Genomic DNA, 26,221 nt, shown 5'->3' on the forward strand with positions numbered 1-26,221 from the left:
TCGTGGCCTACGAGAGGGCATCTTGTTGCATGCCTTAATGAAGATTAAGCGAGGATGCTCTACTTTCGTTTCCGCCGAGCAACCAACCAGTCAGTCAACTAAGTGGAACATGGGGTCCTCGAAACGACCGAGGTCCTACTCGCTCAAGTGGATGATGACTTGTTATATTGGACATGATGTACAATAGATATGTTTTGTCAAGGCCCCAGGCCTCACTAAGATAGGGCCCCATGACGGGCCAAGTCCGGTTAACGTGAGCTTTTGCCTATAATGATAACCGGCGTGGGCCCAGGGCCTTCATCGCTTATTTTGTGATCTGAACATGATTTATGTCTGGCATAAAAATTGCCTATAAAGCGCTTCTTATCTCGATTTCGTGGCCAGGTCTTTGCCGAATGACCTTTCATGAAACTGTGAGCGGCGTTTGTTGGTTGGTTAGTTGGTTGAGGTTCTTTCATGATTCGGCGCTTTGGCTGAACCTTTGAAAGCTTGGGCCGAACCTGTGAATGGAAAGAATTTGATGCCTCGAGTGCAAAGAGACTCCACTCTGAGCTGAGAAAGTCATGAATCACACTCCTTGTCATGAGCCATGAATTCAGGCCTTTGACAGATCGGACCCCAAGCAAACTCTCCCTGAAGCCATGGATGCCGAAGACCAGATCTCCTCAAGAAGAAAGGAATTCTAAATTGAATAGGCGACACGGTCACTTGACGACGAGATTAATAAGACACTTAAAATGGCACGTTTTCACGATGCAAAATCCGATGCTCGACGACGAATTTGCAGTCGCTTGTGATGCGTTGGGTGAATTGCATATATCACAAATATGGGTCAAACGAGGGAGAAATGGAGGAGCCATTCAAGGAGCTTATCGTTGATCTACGTATGTACTGTAAATGTACAAGTGTTGTTCTTACTTGAATGGAAACGTCTTGTTGGGATTGTTGAACGCCGTTGACCTCAAAGCAGTCTCTCATTGAAGTAATGTATGAGATTACAGACAAGAGAAGATGAACGAGTGAGATTTCGACTTGTTTTATTTACCAAGCATGAGACATAAATTTAACTTTGACAGGGACTTCGCTCATGTTTGGAATACAAGTAACCAAAGATCGCAAAACCTTTTCACGCCATTCATACATGTGGGTACGAATTTAGGCAAGGTGATGGGAATGGAATTTTGATTGAAAATAATGAAGGTATCAATTATTTTAGGTTTGCATTAGTTACATTCCCAGATTCTTCCAAAGTTTCAGTTGGGATCATTGCCACTAGAGGGCGCAAGTTGTTAGGTTTTTTAAATCTAGAGGGCGCTAAAGCCTAATCGCATCTTTTTAATGCCGTGGGTAGCGCCATCTACACATTGAAATGAAACCAACAATCGACGCTTTTTATTTAATGCCGAAATGTTTAATTTGAATCATTACAATCCTGATTTTTGTTTAATCGAGACTACATTCTTTTCGTGGTATTCAGGATAATCGTACACCTTACCGTGGCAATTCCGCTCGAAACGACCTAATTCCACTTCACGTCCCCTTTGTGTCTGAAGTTCTATTCCTACTTTGAAATGTTTACGTTTTCTTCATCCAAGGGAGAGAGGCTTGATTTAGTTAAAACCACATTCAAGAGATGTAATCAAAGAAAACAAAGAAACAAAAGGAAGAGGAAAAGACGGATTCAACAACCCAGCCCACACTATTTACCGCGTTGGTTGGTTGCTTATCTATGTGTTAGTGCTGCTCGTCTGCCTACCTTTGGAAGTTCAACAATACCAAGAAATCGTGTTCTAAACTCACCGGGAGACGCAAAATCTACAGATGATAATAGGCATCTCACGAGTCAATTTTTTGCCAACGCTAAAGCTCTTCTTCCTGTGATATATTTTCACCTCGCGACAAAACAGAATCATAGCCAATCCACGTACAGGTACACAAGCACGTACTTTCAAGTTTCGTTGTTAGAAAAACAATTGGGAACACCAAAAATTCGTACGTGTATGTCATGATGGCAAAAAGAAGGCTGATTTTTGCCGACTGGAGCTCGGGTGTGAATAAGGCTTGTCAGACGTCTTTGATTTTACTCCATCCAAGGAATAACAACATGCCCAGCCAAACCGCACTGTGAATGCATTAAATTTAGACATTTATTCCATTTCACATGCTTGTCTGGGCAAATATCATTGTGGTATTGAGCCAATTTAGGATAATTCGGTGAACGCACTATCACGGACTATCAAACGTATTCATTTTGTTGGGTTTTGTAACACAGCTGACTCCAAACCATTCGATTATTGAAAATTCAATGGGCTGATGGTGCGGGTTGACTGATGTTTATCTCGGTTCTCCTTCGACAAAATGCTCCGAATCAGGGTGAGGACCACATTTTTCCTTGAATTTCCTTTTCTTCACATGCCCTATAAATCGGGCTTGAATAGGCAAGAATGAATTCGAAACAAATCATTTTCTTCACGCCCATTATTTCTCAATCAAATAACGCGTACAGTAACAATTCCGCTAAAATCTCTACAGTTACTGCAGTTGTAGATTAAAGCTACATTTAGTGCGACTTTGGGCTTTAATATTCATTGAAGACGCTATTCGCTATTCATTCTGAAAATTTCTTCAAGGTGCAACAAAGACGGAATGAAATGAATGAAAAAAGGTCCAGTTGTCCTGAAATTGGCCATAACTTGTTAGGTTATTCACCATGGCTAGACACGGCATTTGCACAAAAACTTTGTCAGTATTGTGAGTACACCAAGACTTCTAATAACGATCTCCGTTCTTATGGAAATAAAAGGAACAACTTTTGAAAAAAGAAACCCATCTTTGGTTTTAGCCCTGATTAGACTATTAATCCATTAAAAATCTACAAAGAGATCATATTTTTAAAACGTAATCAATAGATGTTGGGAGTAACCCAACTACAATCTTATCTTATCCAAATCAATCGAGTAAACGATATCACCCTTTCAAATATTGCGTTTGCATCAAATTAGACTACAAGTTGCTGCGGTTATATAATTTTTGGCAATTGCTGTAAGGTATGCTTTTTCTATGCCTAAAATTTAAATTGTAATTTTTCACTTTTCTAAAGCTGGTAAAAAAATAAAATAGTTTAGTTTTATGTTACATTGCAATGTCAAAATTATGACGCCATACTTGTCAATTGCAACTTCAATCAAGCTTGATCTTTAATTTTGACAAAATTCTATTGACGTTGAATAAATGCATCGCTAGTACGTAGAAATCAATTATTGCAAAAAGTGACAAATTTGAAAATTAAACTGTCACATGCATCTGATATGATATGATAGGATAGGATAGTGTAGCTTTTGGCACTCGAGTAAAATGAAAGGCAAATGTACATCTTTTTAAAAGCTAAAAGTACCAAAAATGCCACTTACAAGACATCTTTAAAGAAAATGAATTTTTTTTTTCTTGTCGTGTCATTGAAAAAAGTCGAAAAAAATGGCCTAAATATATTTCCAGCTACTCCCAAGGCATATTACTATCTTTTAAGGTGCAAAACGCAACTCTCAACTTGTAATAAGTAAGAATCTGCTCAATAGTTATTTTAATCAGTGTTATAGTCTAAGATTTCAGCTCAATGAATATATTTAAAAGTAGCTCAGATAAGTGTTTTAAATCCCTTAAAGCACATTGACTACGTTTTTGACAATGATATGTGTATTTCACAAAAGTTGTTCCTTTTGCTTCGTTGACTTAGAAAAACATATCTTGATGTCTTGGCATTTGAGACAACACTTAACCAGAAAATATAACCACCGTGTAGAATTTGACTTGAAAGTTGGCATTTTTCTGCCTAGCCAACTTAAAATAGCTTAAGTACCGTTCAAGTTTCATCATGTAGGACTCAATTTATTTTGGTTCTTTATTTTCGAAGGCGTTTGCTGTGCCAACATTAGAATTAAGTTTTATTTTTTTTGGTTTGTCTTTTCACGGGTTTATCTAACCGCTACAGGGAATGTAATCCCCAGTATTATTAAAATGAAAGGTTCTAATTGTCTATTTATTACCTTTTAATCTTTATATCACATTTGGTCTCCCAACGAATTTGAGTTGGCAGACCGAGCGAGTCCTTGAATGTAGGGTTGATCTGGAATGCTGTCGAAAACTTAATGAATCAAATTTCTTGTAAAACTTTACTTAATTTATCAACTAAAGGTTGTACAAAAATTAGCGTCCAGTGTGGAACATAGCAATACGATAATTGGGCTCACGCAACCTGTATACATACGATTTGTATGACGAGAATAGAGTGCCAGTTCCTGTCAAAAACAGTTGCTGGTCTGTTGGTTGTCAGGTTGAGTTTTTAACCTTTTCCGATTTGTCACGCAAATGAGGTGTCCAAAAGCCAAGAAAGAGCCTCTACCATTATTCCATTGTACATATCGTGTGTAGCGCCGGACTCCTTCATCCATCCAGTTATGCTTGATGCTCCGTTTGCTTCTCGAAGACTGGCGAGAAGATCATATGTGAAATGATGGAGCACTATTTTTTCCCCGAGATATGAACAACTAATCTCAGGCTAGAAGTGATTCGTCATTGCGATATGTTGAGAACGAAGCCAAGCCAACATCTGAAATGAACCCTTTAATGGCGAGGAGGGATTACTTTTTGCTCGCTCCATGTTTTGCAACATTCCCAACGATCCATTCATTGCAGAAGCACAATCCAACAACCAGACTCACTGATCTATCATGTGGCTTGGATTTGTGATAGACCATAGATTAACTTTATCCTCTGAATACAACGTCTGCAACATTCGCTTGCGAGTTGCCAGATCGCTTTCGCTCTTATCACGATCCGAATGCAAATCTTTGACTTTCTTTTTACAAGGGATGTCATTTAATTTTGTCATGATAGCCTGGATGAAGAGGGATGACTTTGATCCAATAGGGAAATGGCATCGTTGTTATGCGATGAGACCGTCACAGCGGCAATAAACTTTCTCCGTAAAGAAAAAGACCCCTTAATCTGACACGCAAATCAACTTTTCCGGGTTCAAACTAATGTTCATAGACACACGAGTTAGTAACTTTGGGGTATTGCAGTGGAGTGGGGGCACACTATGGCGAATTTAGATGGCTTCAAAGCCTTCACGTCTCGCTCGTTTCCTCGCATGTCAACAGGCTCAGGAATTTCCCACTCAACCAAACAAATCAACATCACCGAACTTCAGGGGCTTCAAATGTGTCCCTTTACACAGCGAAAATAACCATCCATCAAAGCCAAATCTGGTTCAAGACGGTGCTCGGAACATTGTACTTACACATGGGAGATAAACGGCAATTAAGTTGGGGTAACTGTTGAAACTAGATCACTCTTTCCCCCGTTTCGTTGCTAGATTCGTGTTTTTAGGGCAGAAACGTGTCTTTGGACCAGAAGAAAGAAGATGGAACCGCAATGCCAAATAGCCTTTGGAATGGGAATATAGACTTCCTGGGACTGTACATTGGGAAGACACTTTTAGTTAGAGAGATTTCTTGCATTTAACAAGCTTCTGGAGGTGAAAATGGCAATTCATGAACAATTTTCATGCTTGAAATCATCGTTTGCCTTCGTGGAAGGGATATGAGGGAGACAATAAATTAATTAGTAATTCGCCATTATAGACCGGAACCTCATGCAGAGAACCATGCACAATTATTAAGTGCCCGCAATTTCAATCAAGAATGTAATTTTTGCACGCAACATTTTGCTCGTCGATTGAGATTTGCACAGTGATTAGGCTTGTTAAAAAAGTATCAGCATTATTTTTTAAGGTTCTTATCAAGGTGTGCAAATACTGTTGCGACTTTTATTAACAAGTAGTTGATTGTGCAAATGAAACAAAGTACTGTTTATTGAACAAATGATTTTTTCCTCATGCTCCTGGTATTGAATCTCGCAACCTCTACGTACTAATCAAATTTGATTCGAGAGTTAAACGTTAGAATATTTCTTAATTTGTCCGGCAGCAACAGTAGAGCGTTAAGACAAGTAGTAATGAAGATTTCATTTCCTTGGAGTCATGGCAGGTTAGGATAAGATCTGATGAATATGCGTCAAGAACCGTTGTCTTTATCTGATCAAAACGTGGCTTTATTAACGTTTTAAAGCTACGGAAACACGCGCGAAATTCAAGGGAAAGACCTCACTTCGTGCATTTTTCTCGATTTTAGGGTTCATACTTGTTGCTCGATCTTCAACGAAGATGCTAGTTTTAATGAGGCTTTTGGAGCGAGTTAGTGAGTCACTCTTGAATAGATCAACTCACAAACGATGCCAGAGGCCAAATTGTCGTGTTGGGGGGCATTTTCTACTCTGCAAGTGTGATTACTCGCCTCTTATGAGAGCGATAAGTCAGATATTAAATTCCTGCCATTTTGGGGCTGAAGTCCGTTTAAGGGCTCGTCATTACATAGAGCTTGTATTTGGGAACAGTTTGTGGGATTCACTAGCAAATGCAAAAGCATGGATTTGGCTAGGGGTGATACATTTGATTCCACCCTCGGGATGGGACGAAATGACTATTAGTCAGTAGAACAGGATGGTCGTTTACACATTTACAGTAATGGGTGGTCAGATGAACGATTCGAACGGCTTTTTCTCTCTCTCTCCTCTCGATCTTCTTTGATCAGTAGAGGGACCATTGACGATGTGAAATGTGGTTGACCATGTTGGATGGACCATCCATAGGTAATTACCGTCCTCACCTGAACTCAAGAATATGTTCTTTGGGCAAAATGAAAATTGATGGATTGCCTCTTTTGACTTGAAATTGGTTTTGGTGGGTGCCTTCAGCATGGAATTACTTTTTTTTAATCAAGTAACATATGTTCAAGATCTTGGGCAATAATATTGGTGATCTAGATATTTTACTGAACAATCCTAGAAAAAATGGGAATGCAAATTTGTCATTTCCGACAATTTATCAATTCCGAGTGAAAGTGTGTTTTCATGTTCATTATAAAAATCTTTCAAGCATAAGCAATAGGTTACTTTATTCCTACACAATAAAACAATAAGCGTCATCATCATCGTCGACATAAAAATATGTTTCTTAACACGTTCTATTGATTTTACCCTCTGACGCTACATAAATCTATCTGCGCATTCCCATTTCGTGTCAAATTCCCAATGGGTTAGTTCCTCAGAAGGGAAAAATGCGCCAAAATCTATTCATTCGGCAGCCGTGAACGCTGTGAACAATCTAACCTACATCGCGTCAACAAAGGAAGCTGACCGACACGTTATAAAAGGAGGCTACCATCTGCCAACCATTCACTTTCGTTTCATCCACTCAACAGGAACGTCGACCCATACAACTACTCGAAGAATCCATAACGCTAAAATCAGGATGAAACTGAACAATACTGCGTTTCCAATCCTGACCAACGTGACGGAGACTCGACCGACTTCAATGTCATCGAACGAAGACTATCGGGCACTGTGGCTCATATTGTGGGTCGTTTCTTTCGCTTTGTTTGTTGGCATTGCGATAGAATTTTTCAAAGCTTGGAGAAACTATCAAAGGAGTAGATATTACGATCAATTGGGTTGAACAGTCAGTCAGTCCAATGTTTATTTTTTGTACTGATATTTGCTTCACCGTTTCATTTGTTGACTTGTAGAAATATATTATTTAAACCCTATTTATCGTCCACTCACTTCCAAGTTGATATTTAGATCGTATTAGAGTAATACAAGGTTTATTCGTGCGTGGCAGAATTTAAGTTGGTGTCTCGATAAACCATAATCTGCCTTCGATATGAATTTGCGTATTTATAGTAGTATCGTGTATTTATATATCCTTATTTGGAATATGTCTCTAATTTAGGAGCTTTTTGCTCGTCTAAGTTGATTTGAACGGCATAGTTTACAGAATTGTATAGAACTTTGTTATCGTACTCAAGATGTACATGTGACAAACTTTGGTATAACAACGACTATCATTTCATCCCCAAGCTATGTAACCACTTGATATGTTATTCTTTGATGTAAACTCTCAAAGCAAAGATTCTATTCAAAAAAGGTCTAACACGAGAGTAATTAAATCACATTTTGGTTCAAGGTACAACATTGGAATACTACTATCCTTCTTTCTTGGACGCCTGCATTGTTCAATTTGCTTCTTTCAAATATTCGTAGGAATTATTTAGACATCAATCCAGTAGAATCTCTCAGTTGGATCAAAATTCATGTTTCGTTCGCTATTCGCTAGTTGGAGCCGCCACAGATATTACACGAATATGGAGATAAATAAGAAATGAATATTCCATTTTAAATTTCTGGGGCTTACATTCCCAGCAATGGAATGCTCCGCATAAATATTCAGAACACACGACTTCTAGATTTGTAAACATACGGTTCGTTTGGAGAATTTGGTGTGGGCTAAGAACTCGTAGTTCACTTGTGGTCACTTGACCCATTTTCTCAGCTAACTCGGATCAAACATTTTTGTGTCAATGAAGATGTACGTACTCTAAACAAAGGGGAGTTGACCGCTAGCCCCAAGCAAGCTGACCGGCGCGTCCCTTGGTTACAACTGTGCTAATAAAGAGCAAAGTTTTCCTTATCGAAGAAATTTCCTCCCTCATCACTTCACCCTCGATATTCGAAGAGTTCACTTCGTCCTTTGAAGAAGATATTAAAGAAACGCCATGAATCAACCTTGGGACAGACTTTACCCGGCGGAATACGACAACGAGTTCCCTCACGACATGGTCATTGTCATTGCAATTGCGTGTGGTTATGCATTACTTGGAATTGTTATCTCGAGTTGCATACTTTACCGCGTTTGCCAACAAACTGGCTGTTGTGGGCGGCACAACCCTTATGCTGAATTACCTTAAAGCATTGGTTGGGCCAAATCAAGAAATTCCTCGCATCTCGGCCATAACTATGGATTCATTGCTTGGATACGATCTCATCGAGCCAGTCATCACGGGGCTTGTAAGTCAGACGTTTGCGAAAAATCTGGGTGATTTAGCACCCTGACTACAAATTGATAGTCCGTGATGACCGGAGGAGAAGTTAGTTTTTTTTTATACCTTTGTTTTTATTTACCAAGGACTGAAATAAAGTAACCGATTGAAAGGTTTGTTTCGCAGTTATTTTTTTCATTGTGCATACGTTCTACTAGTTCCCCAAGGATGAAGGAATGCCTTCACCTGGCAAAGGATGGTTTTTTTTCCTCGTTTATCACCATCACATGATCTATTAGGAGCTAATCAAGCGCACCATTGGCAAATGGTCTCCTTGATTGAAGGCACTTGCCAAGGATCGACATGGTTTTAGGAGTCGCCACCTGTACAAGATGCTTCTATTTAATTTAACAAAGTTTTTTTCCTCCTTTCTAGTTTAACATTTAGAATTGTATTTTGCGTCGGAGGAAAAGCAATATTCCTTGTTACTATCTGGTAGTTCACGTTGATTAGAACTTTTGGCAACCCTTATGATTGACGGAAGACGTAATGGTGCAAAAAAAGCTAATTGCAAAGCTTAGGTGGGACAGGGCAAGTACATATTCAATCTTCGTGGAAATACTTTGACAGTAAATCGAATCTTAGGTACACTAAAATAAAAGGACCTGTCAAAATATACATCGGTGATACGAACAATTTACGGAATAATGAAGAACATTGTATCAAATTGTAAGAGAGAGAGGGTGCAACTTATTGCTCTGCTGACTACGATTGTAACTTGGCGATTCCGCCAAACAAAATTTAGACTCGAGGAAATAGCATTTTGAGGTCAAGGAGAATGATTTTGCGTGCCCGCGACCAACAATCTTATAGACAACGATAAAGACTCCTTTGTTTACCCTCTGAATGATCCCGCCTTCAGCAACAGGAAACTTTAAGAGGGTGTAAAACTTCATGAATCCTCTCTATGGCTACTACCAACGATCATGATGATCTTATATGTCTCACCTGGCTACATTTTTGGCTTAAGATCATGATGCCGATGTTCTATTGTGGCAACAACACTCGCACTCACATTCGGGAATTGACAACATCGCTCACTTCAAATAGGCAAGCAAGGCAACAGATGGTGTGAACCTTGCCGTGGTTCTCTCTATATTACACCTCATTTTCCATCTTTGTAGAAGAATCTTTTCTTTGGTCGTACCTAGAATAACGCAGAAATGGAGAGTGTGCATTTTCTTCCCATCTTAAACGGGCCCAATATTATACGTACAGAGAATTGATACATATTGTAATAGTACGGAGAGAGAGAGAGAGGTCCAATGATACGGTCCTCCATATCTAAGCAATAATAGTTGAGCAAGCTAGTAGAAACAGGAAGAGGAAGGTCATGAACTCTCACATCCACTATCACAGTTAACGTGCAAGTGTTTGCCACCTAATTCTCCGCAATGAGTCAGAATGCATCACAAAGACGCCTCTTCATTTTCTTCAAATATAGAATATGACTCAAAGCGGAGGAAGCTCTCCAAAGACGATTTGAAGCGTGAGAATCTGGATACAGTCTTGGACTGAGACAATTTGCCTGACAACTACCTCCATGGTTGGTCAGTCTGATTGGTCTGATTGAGACTTCCTTGAAGGCAACGGAAATGTTGCAGATAGTAAAACTCGGGCAAATCTTTCCCAGTGATTGAAAGGGGCATTTGAAGAAAAGTTCCTATCCATAAATGCTTCCCAGAGTTTGGAGGTAGAAAAATCTAAATATCCACACTTTGACCAATCTGTAGGGCCATCAAAAAATCACAACTTGAGAGCTAAACAAGACAAAATTTGATACTTATTTCAAATTTTATCTGTCCAGATCAGATTTCAAGCCGTCGTTTTGTGTGAGAGGGTGTGTGACGATATTAAAGGTGGATAATTAATATGATTAGACATGTGAAACAACCATGGATTGCAGATCGTTGGCGTGGTGGGAAATGTATGAGACAATGTTGTTAAGTAGTAATAGCCAGTTTGGAGAACGTCTACATGTTTATTTATCATCTGACCTATTTTCCGGACTCTTCCCCAATTGGCTCATAATGAATTCATGCTGAGCATGATGCACATCCATCTATGGAGAGAGAGACTGACGGAGACATCAACTCTGGGAGATGACAACGTCGCCAAAGCCACAATTGAGCCTACGTGCCACTAGCCTCGGTTTGACGGGTGTCAAATCCGACTCAATCTTCATCTAAGTTCCAAAGATGGCAAGATTATCGATTCCCAACCTAAGAATACCCACTAGATAGGAGTTCGCTTTTGATATCAATGTAAGAGCCTTTGGAAAAAGGTACAGATCAAGCCCAATGAGAGGGGGATCTATGACAGACGAGGCACCTTACCACAGAAAATTCCGACATATGAAGATGAGGGAAACCAGTCATTTTCTCTTTTTGGTTGTTACCCAGTCTTTCGTGTCGTGAGTGAAGTGCATCCCGCTCCAAATGATTCTTCAGCGAGAAATTTGAACTTCCGTAACCAATGGACTAATAATGGTGTGACAATATGAGATAATGAACTCCGGTACAAGAAACTGTAGTTATCACCACCACCGCACTAAGTTTCTCAATTTTCAAAGCTTCCGAAAATTACCTCCAGGAAAAAGAAGCAGACGTTCTAAAATCGAATACCTATTAACAATCCGACTATGTAGTCACTCATATGGTATATCCCGCCAAAGATGCCGTTATTCGACAGGATCGCAGAAACCCCTGTTTAAAGAGCTTATTCCATAGATGACTTTTATCATATTTCTAAATGCCTTAACTTTCAGCGATTCCTTAACTGGGACTTTTGGACAAGCCCAGAGCAATCGTGAGTTAGCTTACTAGTTACCCTTCCTTGTGTCAGACATGCTGTTGATTGAGCCTGTCCTATCCTTAGAGGTTTGCAAAGAGTCGGCTCATATAAATCCTTCCAGATAGAGAAATATGCTCCTTTATTGTCGTTGGTTAAAAGGGTTGCCTTTTATGACTGGGCGCATTTTCTCACTCAAGAACATCCTGATCAGTATCACGAAAGGGTCGAACGTTGAATTATGGGTTTCTCTTCCCCCTTCTGAGTGAGCCGACTCATTTTCGTGTCACGACTTTTGGTTACGAGGTGTCATCTCCAAGGTCCTCTTAGAATTTAATTAGGATAACAACCATCTCTGTGAGGTATAGTCCTCAATATTTTCCATGACAAAATCCAAGTGCCCTCTCTTAACTCAAGACCATACTTTGGGGGGCGAGATCATGAAATTACGAACAGGATGGCGAACCATGTGGTGGACTTGTGACTTGGATGAAAGACAGACACGAATCAGAGGAGAAGGAGAAATCCGAATATTTAAATGGCATCTCTGTTCTGGGGTTCGGAAACTTAATCAACCTTAGAGCAGAGTTCCTTTTGGATGGAGGCTTGGTGTCTCTCGTCTCTCCCAGATAAAAGCCCTCTTGTACGTACCAAGATTCTCAATAACAAAAAAGAGAGAGAGAACAAATTTGTTCTCCGTTCTGCTCAACGCATCTCTCTCTCTCTCATTCCAAGCTGTGCAAGTACGAATCTCTTTAGAGAATGGTTCTTTCTGAGAAAAGTCGTGTGTGTTACCAACTAATGGAGATCCCCTCTCCAAATTTGTTTCTTCTCAAATTGCCAAATCATTCTCTCCATTTATACTCGTTTTGGCAGATGCTCTACACTTTTGGTCATTGGATCGTGATTGGGAATCTGGACCAAAATGCAAGCGGAACTCGCCATTCAAATGGAATGCTTTGTCATTTGTACAGTACACCCATCTTGGTAAGGAATTAGGAACATCTATATGGAGATAAGACCCGAATCTTATACTTGATTGGATGCTGGTAGATGAAGCCTGAGATTTGGAATGAAGCGTGGATTACAAATAAAAAAAATCCACATTGTAACTTCAATTCTAAAAGTGCGTTAGCATCTCTTATTACGGTAGTTTTAAAAGAATTGGAATGACATCAAACTTACTGATTGAAGAACTATTTTTTAATAGTATGAATGCAAATTTACTTCACGTCTCATCGCTTGGCAGAACTTTCTTCAAGTTTTCGCCGTTTTCTTATAATCGTACAAACCTTAATCAATATGGGATATGCTTTTGAATAACCAGACTTATGTAAAAACGAACATTTGTTGATAAACCGAGCGGATAGTTTGCTCATGGAACTTATCAATTAAATGGGAAAGGTTACCATCACCTGAAGGCCTCCCTCTACCCTGAAGCCTGAAATCTGTTAATGATCCTGAAGCTTTTGTCGAAGTGACAAATGGTACCAAACCCCTTTACGGACCAATATTTTTAACGATTAATCCGTGTTCTTCTCTCGATATGAAAGAGCCAGTTATGTGATGCGTAGAAAGTCATAAATGTAGGTAAGTAAGCCAAGTTAGCGAAACGCCAGATCATTCATCATGGTGACACCTCCAAATCTCAGTGGGTGGCCAGGAATTGCCAACAAAAACGACCCACGCCCAAACTCTTGTCTTTAACGATGCTCTCATTGCCGACTTGCTTGGTGGTTGATGGCTGGTTCTGGTTGCTGAAGGAAGGGTTGTTGTTTATTTACCTGCATGCCAATGGGGAGGCATATTACCCTCATTCCGTAGTAACTTCCTACCCGTGGCGATAAGAAGGATTAAAATACGAGGCTTAACAAGAAAAAAGGTACTGAACTTATCTTAACGAAACTCAGCAAAAAGTTACAAGCTTATAACAAAAGCTATGTTTGAAATGACGTAATTTAGTGCATAAATATGAGCAGAGATACTCCAGCATGAATGAAGTGTCAGCCGGGTCAGGCCAGATACTGCGAGACATAAGCTACGCCTCCAAAGTCAACAATTCCAATGAATGGAAGCTAGGTTGTTCATTATTCAATGGGACACTTGAGATTCCTGCCAGCCCATTCCAAAAGTTTCAAGACTGACAAGCTCTCCACAACCATGTTCCCTTCCGCTTTGGCCACCGTAGGTTTATCTCTCTTCGAATCTCCATAATTGTCGTTTCGCGATGGGTCTTTGCACAGGCACCCAACTTTGTAACAATTTGTATGTCTCCCAAAAAAGAAGGAGTTTGAGCTTTGAGGGCCCCCATCAGGTGCCTTTATTGAGTAGTGAGCAACGAGCACTTCTTGGCGTTGCTGGGTTCGCACATTTCCCTTTCAATGAGAGGTACCGCACTTAACTGTTCTTGGCCGCCAAGATGGCTGCTTTGGGGAGACGAGTGAGAAGAGGAAAAGGTTTCCTGGCAAGCTCGCTTGGCAGGGTGTATTTGATCATTGAATTTTCTTGCAAACAAGTCTTACGTAGCATTTTCCCGACATTTTGGTGGTCATCAGCGCCTTACTTGAGCTTTTGCCGAGGAGCAGAGCATACACTTACTACTTTTCCAATCACGCTTGTTGTTTAGCAACATCCACTTATGGTCACACTTCCGAGTCTCTGTCTTTGAAGCCGACGAGAATAAAGGTGCAGTTGTTCTTGGTTAGGGTTGGCAATTCTCTCTCCCACTCACGGAGTCTGAATTGAAAATATCAAAGCGAGAAGAGACCGATGAAGAAAGGCTTTGAATAAGTGAATATCAGTGGTGGAGGGCACCCCGAGAGATTCCAGCCCCTATAGAGAAAACAATGGCATTCTCCGCAGGAGAGAAGAAGAGTTTACTATGAACAGGGGACCACTTGTGTACAGCGTACACTTGGGGGACCATTGGAATTGGAAGTCGAGACCGGTGACATTTTTTGCTTTTGTGAACTCATCGGCAATGGAAATCCATCAGGCTAACGAGCACGATATTCAAATCCAATCACATCTAACCTATGATTTTTCCAAGGAATCAGTGCCAAGAAACCAACAAAGTTTTGACATTCAGACCCATTTCCAAGGGAGGAGATGGGAGAGAGAAAGAAAGGTGAAATCTCGAAATCATGAGCTCCCAAACATGCAAGATTTACTTCATCAAACTTGAAAAGAGCAAGCATTTCTTTATCTGAGAGCGACAGCTCCGAAAACCATCCACCGCAAACTCAATCAAGGTATCGCCCTTTGGCGAGGCAGATCGCTTTTCTTACTCGAACTAGACCAAAACGACAATATAACGACAGCAGGCGTGTCAATGCACTGACAAAATCGTGTTGGCGAAAACGGAGCATCGGAAAAAGAAGGTTAACCGCAATGTATCGTTGGCCCGTCCGATATTAGGAATAGAATCCGAATCTGGATTTGGCCCAGCAATTGGATCAAATGCCTTAAGAGTGTTGAGGCAATGCAATAACAAGTTGGGAGGTTTGTGGTGTGTTGTTGGGTGGCATGGATGCCTTTGGCTCCGTTTGCATTCCTATTCATTTCTCAGTGCATCGTTGAAATGGTTTTTGATAGATCTTTCTTTTCTCATCCTTATTTTCTTTCCAGCCTCACGCCACCAGCTGATGATGAGCAAGAGCCCCAAATTTCATCTTTGATCAAACTCGCTGAGGAGGTGATCTCCGAGAAGGAAATCATCCCAATTCTTGTTACTCCGTCACGACTTATCTATCTCCGAAATTTTAGAGGCGATCTCGTTTGAGCCGATCGAAATCGGAGTGGCTGGGTCTGGTCTTGAGAAAATTTCGACCAATGCCTGAACAAAATTTGGGAAATCTCGAGATTCTTGTGAATGCTCTCTGAAAGAGCGGTGGTGATGTACGGAAGAAGTGAAAAAAGGCGTTGATTCTGTGGCCAGAGTTCAACCCGACACAGTTGCGATTTCTCCCATTATTAGAACCCTAAGCCTTCACAAAAAGCTCATAAAATTCTGGTGGCTGGCAATAGGCGAAGCGGGGTTAAATGGAAATTTTCTTCCACATTCCCTGCATTTCTCACCCATGCCTGAAAACCACATCAATGTCCATCAGAATGCACTTTGCTTTGAGAGTGTTCAAATAGCTTCTTTTCATCTAATCGTTGCGCGATTAAATCACTATTAGCAAGTTAGGCTACTTCCCTTAGCACTGGAAAGTTCCCGAGCTTGGTGGTAACCAAGTTTCAGGAATCCTCAATTCGACGGATGTTAAAGCGAAACTTGATGTAATTCCGAGACGAAGCAGGAAATGTCTCTTTAAAAGTGCGAACTTGACACATTTCCAAAGGGAAATCCTTAAAAGGCGGCAGCTCTCTGAAGTTTCCTCGCATCAATCACACCTACTAAGAATCTCTTCTGGATTGAAGGACTCCTTTGCAATCCTCGAAATGCAGACAAGAGCGGAAGAGAAGGGGCAAAGTCGGGAGTGCCTTGGATTTTAGGTCGTCTCCAACGCTAAAGTTGTTGGTAGGCACACCGAATGCGAGCACGGCAAGAAGTGAAGGTCGGCTTTGATCGTGCAAACATTGAGTTTATCGGATACTATCATTCAATCAGCACAGCTGGATCGAAAATAAAAGCACCCAATCCCTGGCCAACCCTTGTTTATGGCATCGAATAATCCTTACATAATGTGATCTTGAAAGCCCATTACATATCTTTTAAAGTGGAAGAATCAGCATCGTGATTGCCTTTGATTGGACTGTGAGCAATCTTAGATTTGCGGCCTTACTAGTGAACTTCTTTGGAAGTTTATCATGGAATTGCCGCTATTTTACGAATAATTCACCTCGAAGCTTTGCCACATTGATGTTTTTTGACGACTCGTAAGGGCAAGTAAAGTGTTTCTAACGGCTGATGAAGCCTTTCTGAAACTATCTCGACATAAGCGATGAATCATGTCATCTTATTGTAGTGCTATGTTTTTTTCCTGATTCATTATGGACAGACTTACACAGTATTTGGCGATGGTTTCTGACCAACACCAAAATCGGTATTCCTCTCCCCGAAAATTTTGTCGCCCAACGCTTCATTAACGCTTTGAAACCTAGTTTGAGTCCGTTTGAACGAAGGCGGATTGATCAGGATTTATAATGTCGTTGAAAGGTTCCCTCAAAGAAGACCCATAAACATCTTTGTTCCACTCATTGACGGCCCTAAGAACAAGAGACCAATAAAGTCATCCAGTGTAGGAAGATTCTCTCTAAAGGAGGAGATAAAATGCAAAGTACTTTTTGAGCTTGTAGCCAGTTTTGCGCCAATTTAAGCGCCTCGAATGGGGTGCAACTCGATCTCTGGCCCTGAAGCCCCCTAAAGAGTTCAAAACCTGTTTGTCATGGAACACTTATTCAAATACCAATTCCACTCTCTCGCAAAGTCTGATCGCGATCAACGTTCAAGCCTTTGACTACTCAAACAATTCGTTGTTTCTTAGCTTAGCCTTGAAATCTCCCCAAAACCATCGAGTCATGATGCTTGTCCAGCGTCTCGAAGGAAGCTAACTACGTTCACAGTTCATTGGCAAGACGATAGGGAGCATACATACAACCCGAGTAAATGAGTAACTTGGTAGGTCGTCATCCTCGGTTCTTGGAACTGAAGTCTACACATGTCTCTAAACTACGTCATACATTGCACATACATACGAGATAGTTTCCATTCGCCATTGAGCTATTCCGACCGTTGCCATTTCTGCTGTTGGGTAAAAGGTTATTCGTTTGGACACCCGGAATTGGAATTCTCGAAATGTCGACCAAGATCTTCATCCAAGGGAGGCATTATCTGAAGTGTTGATAATAACCAGTTGTGAGATGAATTGTCTCAATTTTCCTCGAGATCATGTTACCAATGGGTGGCAAGTTGTTGCCGTGCTTTGCATGGCTGGCTATACTTACGCAGTTCTTGCATGAGGGCAGAAATTAAGAGGTAATTAACGAAATAGGTGGCGGAGCTCCGAGTCTCCTGGGTCAATGTGAACTCCACACAATCACCGCCACCAAACTTGAGATGATCTCGACATGCAAGCCACAATTTGGCCTCGCTCAGAACAAATAGAAACTTCAATATTTCCAAGCCAGACGACTCTTCATATACGAAACAACGTTGGTTGCATTCCATTCCCGCGATCGACCAACATGGCAATGATCCTCGGATATCAAGTTGTCGCTTTGCTCTCGTCTATCCATTTATCAGATTTCAAGTGTACCAAGTACCAAGGTACCAAGACCATTCCAAGCGTTTCTCGTCCAGACCGCAAAGTAGATTTTGTCAACAAAATTCCACCGGACACTCAAGACAACAAGGCGGACATTGTTGTTAATTTACTCGTCTGTACTTTTATGTTTGACAAGAGTTTTACCATGGAGTTGCAAGTCTTTGGAAAGGATGCAACATGTGAAGGGGAGCTTTTAGTTAACATTTGGGTGAGATGGAGAGGCTCGGACGAGTCCTGGCTGAAATGAGGGCAACAGTTTTTGGGGATGATGAACTTTGGAGATAACGACAACAGAGCTGAACTTTTTTGCCTCCATATTTGGAGAGTTCAGACGGTCGAGATTGTGGATCTTGTATTTGAAGATCTGGCCAGATCCTCCAGAACTTTACCTACATTCCCTGAAAAAAGAGGGAAAGTGGTCACCCTTCAGCTTCCAGGGGAGTGAGTAAGTGGGAATCTGGATCATCCATTTCAGTCACTTCCACTTGGGTGCATTCAGCATGGCCAAGAGGGTGTGAAGGACAAATTGGTTTCCTTTCTTCCGTTGTAATGAAATTCTTTGAGGCATTATTGATACCAGGGATTCATTTGAGGGGGTGATTTCGCTCCAGGACCTTCCTCCTCCTCCAAACGGAAGCATCAGTCACGAATTCTCTCTTGACTGCATCTTCTCCATCCCTCATCCGTTAGTTTGGATTCGAAAGTGATTCCGAGGGAGAATCAATCATGAACGGAAAATTGCCCAATCATTGTTGTTCAAAGCTGAATTTCCTTACACTTGTTAAAAATGGACTTGTCCTTCACGCTGGGATCACGGGGGAATGTTTGATCAGCTCACAGAGTTGAATTCGGGTTTTCGTCAATGGGCTTCGTATGAGCTTGTTTAGAACTTAGGATAGCTCAATAGCTCAATCCTAGCATTGATTTTATGACTTTTTGAATAGAGATTATAGTGTACCAAGAATGAATGTGGATGTGTCACGCCTCCATTTACGTTTTACGACAATTGTTTCAAATTCATTGCGTTATTAAACAAGGTTCTGTCATCTGAATCAAAAATTGAGACACAACGAGATTTGAGGTTCAGAAGCGTGAAAAATCCAATCAGTGACGAAGATTAGTTTACATTAGTGGAACCCCCTGTTGTACTATGCTTTTAACAAACCAGTCTCACCCAAGTTTCAAGTCTATGATTCTGATTCGAGGCATTTCCACAGATGGCGCATAGTACTGTGCATAACATGCAGAGTGTTGTATGGAGTAGTATACACAGAAGCTGATAACAATGTGTCTGAATACGCGATGAACGAGTTGTCCTATCAAGGTCGCCTACTAGTCTATGCATACATGATAATGAGTAATTCGTGTAATGAGGAAGATGATTCCATCCATTTTGAAGCTGTCATGTTTGAAACGCGTAAAGATCCCTACTTTGGAAGTTCTTTGGCAATTCAGAGCGGAAGAGACTGAGCTCCCATTTCAATAGGCTCAAAATAAAAACTCCGCCAAGGATTCGTTTGCACGGCATCTTTCCATCCTGGAGAAGACTTGCCTTTTAAGCAGGATAATCAAATGATAACCCAGCAACACTTAATATGGAACGAGCTTTTAATGCAGTTCTTTAATGAGGGAGAAACCAAGCGTCGGCCCAAATATTTCGGATAGATTGCTCTTGGGCTGAAATGCATAAATGCAACTCAATATCGAAACCATTTGCTGGTTCTGCTCCAGTCTCATTCCAGAAATTCTCAGCCATTTTTGCAGCCTCAGTGTTGATGAACTCGTCCAACATGGGACTCACTCAAAATTGAGCCCTTTTTCATCCGTTGGATAACCAGAGTGGAAAACGCGGCCTAATTTCACAACATATAGTTGTAGCCATAAATCTCTTGAACTGCAAAATGTAAAAAGACAGTTCAAGATCTCCTCATGAACTTTTTTTGCTTCCAAACAAGCACAGGGCGTTTAAAAAACCCAATAAGGGCCCAATCATATTCAAAATGAGGCCAGCACCTACTTAGCTGATCTGCTTTGCTCTATGGACTATCAAAGCTAATTTCAACCTAACCCTAAATGGGACAGTATATATGTAAAATTGAACAGATTGTAAAAACTATTGTGATCCAATGAGAAAAATAATCTCGCAATAAAGACTTACAAAAACAAGACAGTCTCTCCTTAAACAAGTGTCCATTTTTATGTCCGAAAAACTGTACTCACAATCTAGCCTTCAAAACATGAGAAGGGAAGTGGGAACAGTGAACAGCCCAAGTACTTGTTGATGTTCATTTGAACCACTCTGTAGCATTTTCCGAGAAAAGGAGACACTTGAAAAAAACCTTCCAATCCCCCCCCCCCCGCTTACGAGTATTTCGTTTTGGCCTAAAAAGTATGCCACCGCCATTCCAGGTAACAGAGTCCATCCACAGATTTGCCCGTGGGCTACCTTCGAACCCTCATCCGCGAAGGCAGGAAGGGACTTATTCATCTTCGTCTTCAAGGCACACACACACACAGCAATCCTTCTCTCTCATGTCTAATTTACTCGTCGTTGGATGGAAAAATGCTTTGGACTACATTCAAAACATGGTCAGTCAAAGATGAGGAGAAAACGTCACATGCCACTTTTGTACGACTGTCCCACTGTAGTACCAGCATGTAATGACTGAGATATAATCTCAAAATGAAATGGAGAGTGGGATCCACGTTTGTGGACCATTAATCAACTTTCCGCAACCATTCCAACACTATTGCACGTGGTGTTGGTCATTTAAATACCTCTTGAAACGGACAAACAAATTTGCCTCAACCTCTCTCTCCAAAAGCCAAAAGAAATGAATGGTTTGGAGTCCAGAGGTACAAATCACTCCTAATGGTTTCCTTCTCACCTATTCCAAACTAGGAAAACTATTGGCAAAACCACCATTAGACGAACACTTGTCTCCCTTTCGCTCTCAAGAGGTAAATTTGTGTTCGGTATACCGTACGGGGACGTATGCAAACAAGGGTTTCTATTTATGGGCAAGGCATCTATTCGCAAGAGAAAAATAAATGCCATTCAGGCATGAAAAACGAACCTAGGAAATCACGCCAAACACCATAAATGGTTGGAGGAAAAGCCTGGATTTGTTACATCCAATGACCTTGTCCATTGTAGAACCATCATTTCCAATTTGATAGATGATGCTATCGGTGATTGTTACTTGATTTACTCGAATACTCATGAAGAATATCAAGGTTTTTTCCATGATTTTTTGTTTTTGGAGGGGGGGCTTCCAATTTCTTTGGGCTATGAGAGGTTATTATTATAAACATGTCTGTCCATTCGACTCTGAAAAGTTGGTGCAAAAAGCCTTTGCCCAATGCTTGCTCTATGTTGCCTAAAATTTGCAAGCCAAGCTTTTTGTTGCGAATGTTGAAGCCTTTCATGGATATCTAAATGTGAATTTGGAGAACACAATTTGTAGATTTGTAGATTTTGACACACTACGGCAATAGTCAATACTATCAAATGAATGCATACAAATTCCGCTTGAACTTGTGTATCATAATATTTTACAATGACGGGCTAACCTTGGTGTGAACCGCCATAAAAAAAGGGGAAACCCATGTCCTTGAACCCGTCATTAAATTTTTCGCCATGAGTCGTACACGTGGGTCAATGGTCATTTGTAATGCTCGTTCCTCATTTGGAATCGAGAGGTCTTTGGTTGGCATTCCTAATTGAAGTCGCGCGAATGTATTGAATTTGATCTCTAACCCCGACGCAAACTCATCAACGTGAAGTCAGACCCAGTTTGTGGGGCACTCATTACTCACCAACACATGTTGGCTTTGATCAGCAACGTTAAATATTCATCCTCCTTTGATCTCTCGTTCTCGTTTGGAATGGAGATTGAAGCGTGAATTCATTCGTCATTTCCAGCACTTCCAACTTTCATCGATTTGACCGCTTCTTCATGGTCAGAAACGGCGAAAAGGTTTCATAATCGGACTTAATTGTTCTTGATTGGCAGACCATGATGGTGGCAAAGTGTACATAGGATATTGGATTCTAGGATTGTAGGAACGTCCCATTCCAACCGTAGAGTTGGCCGAAAGGTTAGTCAGTGGAAAAGTCAGGGATAGGTACGACGTAATGTTTTAGGATAATTTCTTCCTTACCTTTTGTCTGCTTCATGCACGATGATGTCCTTCTTGGCGTCTTGATTTGTCTCAGAGCCTTTGAGTCGAGACAAGAGGCCTCGTTTTTTTGGCTCAGACATTTTCACTCACGACTTGCGAACGAGAGCTGAGAGAACCCCAAGACAGTTTACTCTCTCCGCACCTGACACACCCTGTTTCAACTTAACTCATTATTTCTTACACTCACTCACACACGGACTTACTCGAACAAAACGAAGGGAATCAAACACAGTTTGTGATGAATCGACAATAAGGGCCCCTTGGAAACTTTGCAAATTGTTCAGAGATTGAATTACAATCCTGGCAATGAATCAACACACCTGGTGGCACGCGTACTCTATGTCACTAGATAATAGAGGTGGCTAAGAATCATGAGGGTAGCCGCATGGCCAATCAGCCTTTATCCTTGCTTTCAGACCAATGCGAATCCAGGTCACATGCACACCGACAAATTAGGTCCTCGTCGTTCTTCGCTCGTGGTTCGTTGGAATCGTCGTTCTCCATGCAACTCAAAACACACCACTCGTGGAGCACTGTTGGAGAAGATGCCTGATGATCCCTCGACAGAGGACTCCAAGAGGCAACTAACTGGTGATGGTGATCATGATGAAGTTCGTCATGGTGAGGGTGCTTGAAAAATGCCGGTAGAATGAAATGCGCGCGGACTCTTTGCCTTTACGAATGCCTGCACATCTTGTAGTGGAATGGATTGAGGAAGGAATTAGGAATCCAAGCTTCTAGTATAAGAAGATATTCTCTTGTGATGGTTATAATCGTGGCTTTATGTTTATCGATAATGAGGGTTTGGCAACTATATTTAAGTTCGTAGTTGGCTTTGGAAGCCTTTTATTCAAATTCCTGAGTACTATATTGGTTTTAGGTTCAAGTCTTAATACGGGTTTACAACCTTTACAAGTTTAGTGGTTCATTGAGCGACAAATGTGGTTCAAAATGATTTCGTTGGTTCTCTATCAGCTTCAAATTTGGAACTAATCGTCCAAAATATTTGGAAATGTAACGATTTTTGTGGAGAATTTCTTCTCTATAAATCTCACTTGTTTCGCTTAGAGGCCCCAAAACATAGAAGTGCAATTCCCTTTCAGTCAAATATTCGTTTCGCCCTTGGAACCTCGATTCACTAACGCAGGATGTATCAGGAAGTAAGTGGTCAAGTCAAGCAATCTCGTTTGGCATTACCAAAAGCCAAGACATTCACATGGCATTCCTTTTGTCCAGCCCCAAGCAAGTTGTCCTTGCTGGCCCTAGAACGAAGATCCCCCTCTTTCCAAGTAGAAGGAGGAGGAGTGCCACATAAGAAACCCATGATGTGCTGCTCTCTCTCTCTGCACTTGCTCGCTACCTACCGTGTGAACACTGCATAGGAGTCGAGAATAAATGCTGGATAGGGTCTATTCGGATGGATGGATGGATAGCAAGGAAGACGGACCGATAGAAACGGCGAGACAATGCTTGGAATAAAGAACATTGCAACAGGTCCGTCCGTAGCCTACCTTTCCCCACGGCCATGGAAGAAGCAGAAAGACCTCGTTGCCCCGTTGAAGAAGATCGTAACGTACGCACTGCTCAACGATTAATGAGTACATGGTCTGGGGCTTATTATGCACAGGAGCACCGCAGAATGCACGTAGGGAAAGAAACTGTGAAAAGAGCCAGACATTGTCAGGTAGGTGTTGTATCAAAAATGCCATCCATTCGCTCTGGAACAACACGGTTATGACGAGTAGCTTTGAAGCCCTTCTTGAGTTCACCCAACAAGTTCTTTTTGAATAAAGGCGAAGTAAATTGTGGATGATACGGTGGAAATTCGATCCGAAATTCTTGTAGAGGGACGAGGGAATCGAACTTGCCACAGAAACGTGCTTGGAGGTGTTATTTCTCTAATCCCCGGGTTTCCAGACCCGAAAGAATTAACGACACCTGACGGTTTTTCCCCAAGTCCCTCGATGTACGAAATGTAACTACAGTACAACTCCTACTTAGTCAAGTGGTTGCTTCAATCCATAACGCGATTGCATAGCTGGGGATTATGAAGTGGGCTAATGAGCCCCAAATTTGACGCTTTCCTACTTTTGGGGAGTTTCTCTTGCACGTCAAATTGGGACGAATTCAAGTCATCTATTCCATTCTTAGCTGGAAATCAAGAGTCCTCGATTTTGATAACCGCTGACAGTTCCCTTGGAGTGTCGGATTGACCTCGTTTAAGCGCTATAAGATGTATGTTCCAAGGGTTAAATGTCGCGACCCAAGAGGCGCAGTACACCAGTGTTTCCTTTTAATTGCATGCCTGGATTGGAACATTGGAACACTCACGAGAGTGACACAAAGAGAAAGAGAGCGACACAGAGAGAGAGAGAGAACAGGCCAGCCTGAAAGCGGGGGAGGAGGGCACACGCCAATCATGCAGTGCATTGAACATTTCGCATGCACAGATGGGACCATGAGACCATCCTTGTCAAAGGGGTAAATTTTAAACATGAATCCTGGTCAATACATGAGGTCAAAGGAAAATTGCTCGATCGTTCCCTGGCTGGTTTGGTTCGCGAAGTGTGGTCGGCTCATTGACAAGATATCTTGGGATCCCTGATGTCCTCCAGGCCCTACCTCAAGCCGTGCAAAGGTGCAGCAACCTGCTGGTAAATGTCAAGACGGAGCAAGGATGAGATGAGGCTTGTTCCATTGGGTTCCGAGGCAAAGTCAGCCAAAAAAGGGGGAGAGACAGAGAGAGAGAGTGCTCATGGAAAGGCCTGGGTTGAAGGCCGTTCATCGAAAAAGCCAGGAGGCGCTCAGAATTGGCTGTTTCTCTCTCTCCCTTTCTCGGTTCTTGTGGCTTGAAGGCTGCAAGGTTGGAGAGTAGAACGGTTGGAACAGCGGAACCACAAGAGTAGAGAGAGTGCCGTTACTGTTGGTCCTTCTCTGTTATTTGTTTCACTCCTGTACTTTGTCAGCGTTGAGAGAGAAAGGTGACGGAGGCGTTACGCCTCCACCAAAAAATCGGATCCTTCTTCTTTCTTTCTCTCTCTTTCCTCGGCTATGTGTGCGAGTGTTGCTTGAGTTTGAGTGTGTCAGGACTTACAAGCCAGTAGGAGATTTTGTCTCGGTGGTTTGAATTAGTGAGTATTACTCACAGCAAGAATCGCGGCGACTTGCAGTTGATGGCAGTCAGCACCATGAAGTGGCGTTTCAAACACATTTTGCACCTGATTCCCAACCATTGTGCTCAATTTCAATATTAATGTCTCAATCTTGGGCCGCACTACTCCAAGCCTCGGGCGATAATGCATCAGAACTACACGAGCACAGAGTCCTTGACATCCGTGTTCAGCCAGGCTCTGTCCATCATCTCCAGGGACTCCAATCCAAGGCTTGATCAAAGGACCTCGTCTTGGGATAGTGAGGCTCCTTCATGGTCTTCGAGGTCGAGACAGCCCAGTCCCGGCATTCAAAAGACAAGAAAATTGTCCCAGGACGAGGAGGATTACATCCGGAAAGAACGTGATGCTCGATCACTTGCCATTGAGAAAGCCTACGTGCATGACGTGTATGAGCAGATCTCCCAGCACATCTCAGACTCACGATACCGAGCATGGCCCCGAGTTAAGCAATTCCTTCAGGAGCTCGAACCCGGATCTCTTGTTTGCGATGTTGGTGAGTCGATTGCAACAAACGTGATGTACTTTTCCAAATACTGAGATTTGTTTTGAGTAAAGAAGCAAGCAATAGAGATGGCTCTGGTCATATGAAAGATAGCGAGGATGAATGCTAAAGTTCAGAGTTCCGGAAAGAACTGATGCTCTTCTTTTCTTGAAAAGGATGTGGAAGTGGAAAATATCTGAATGTCAACCCCTTGGTGTTCAACATTGGTTCTGACCGTTGCCAAGCGTTGGCCAACATCGCGCGTGAAAAGGATCATGAGGTGGGAGCAGAAACTTATTTGCTTGTTTGACTTGGGCTTCCAAATAA

The 26,221-nt window shown here is 41.6% G+C and overlaps 1 protein-coding gene across 1 annotated transcript in view; it reads right to left on the reverse strand.

Moving 5' to 3' along the window:
• The window catches only part of LOC131878214 (NHS-like protein 1), a 102,236-nt gene extending 79,901 nt beyond the window's left edge, over positions 1-22,335 (reverse strand). The window contains exon 1 of the mRNA XM_059224133.1: positions 22,220-22,335. Within this exon, the coding sequence (XP_059080116.1) occupies positions 22,220-22,320 (101 nt within the window). The 5' untranslated portion in view covers positions 22,321-22,335. The remainder of the gene's footprint in view (positions 1-22,219) is intronic.
• Positions 22,336-26,221: the final 3,886 nt, after the last annotated feature.

This window comes from Tigriopus californicus, chromosome 3 (genome assembly GCF_007210705.1).
Source record: "Tigriopus californicus strain San Diego chromosome 3, Tcal_SD_v2.1, whole genome shotgun sequence".
NCBI lineage: Eukaryota > Metazoa > Arthropoda > Copepoda > Harpacticoida > Harpacticidae > Tigriopus > Tigriopus californicus.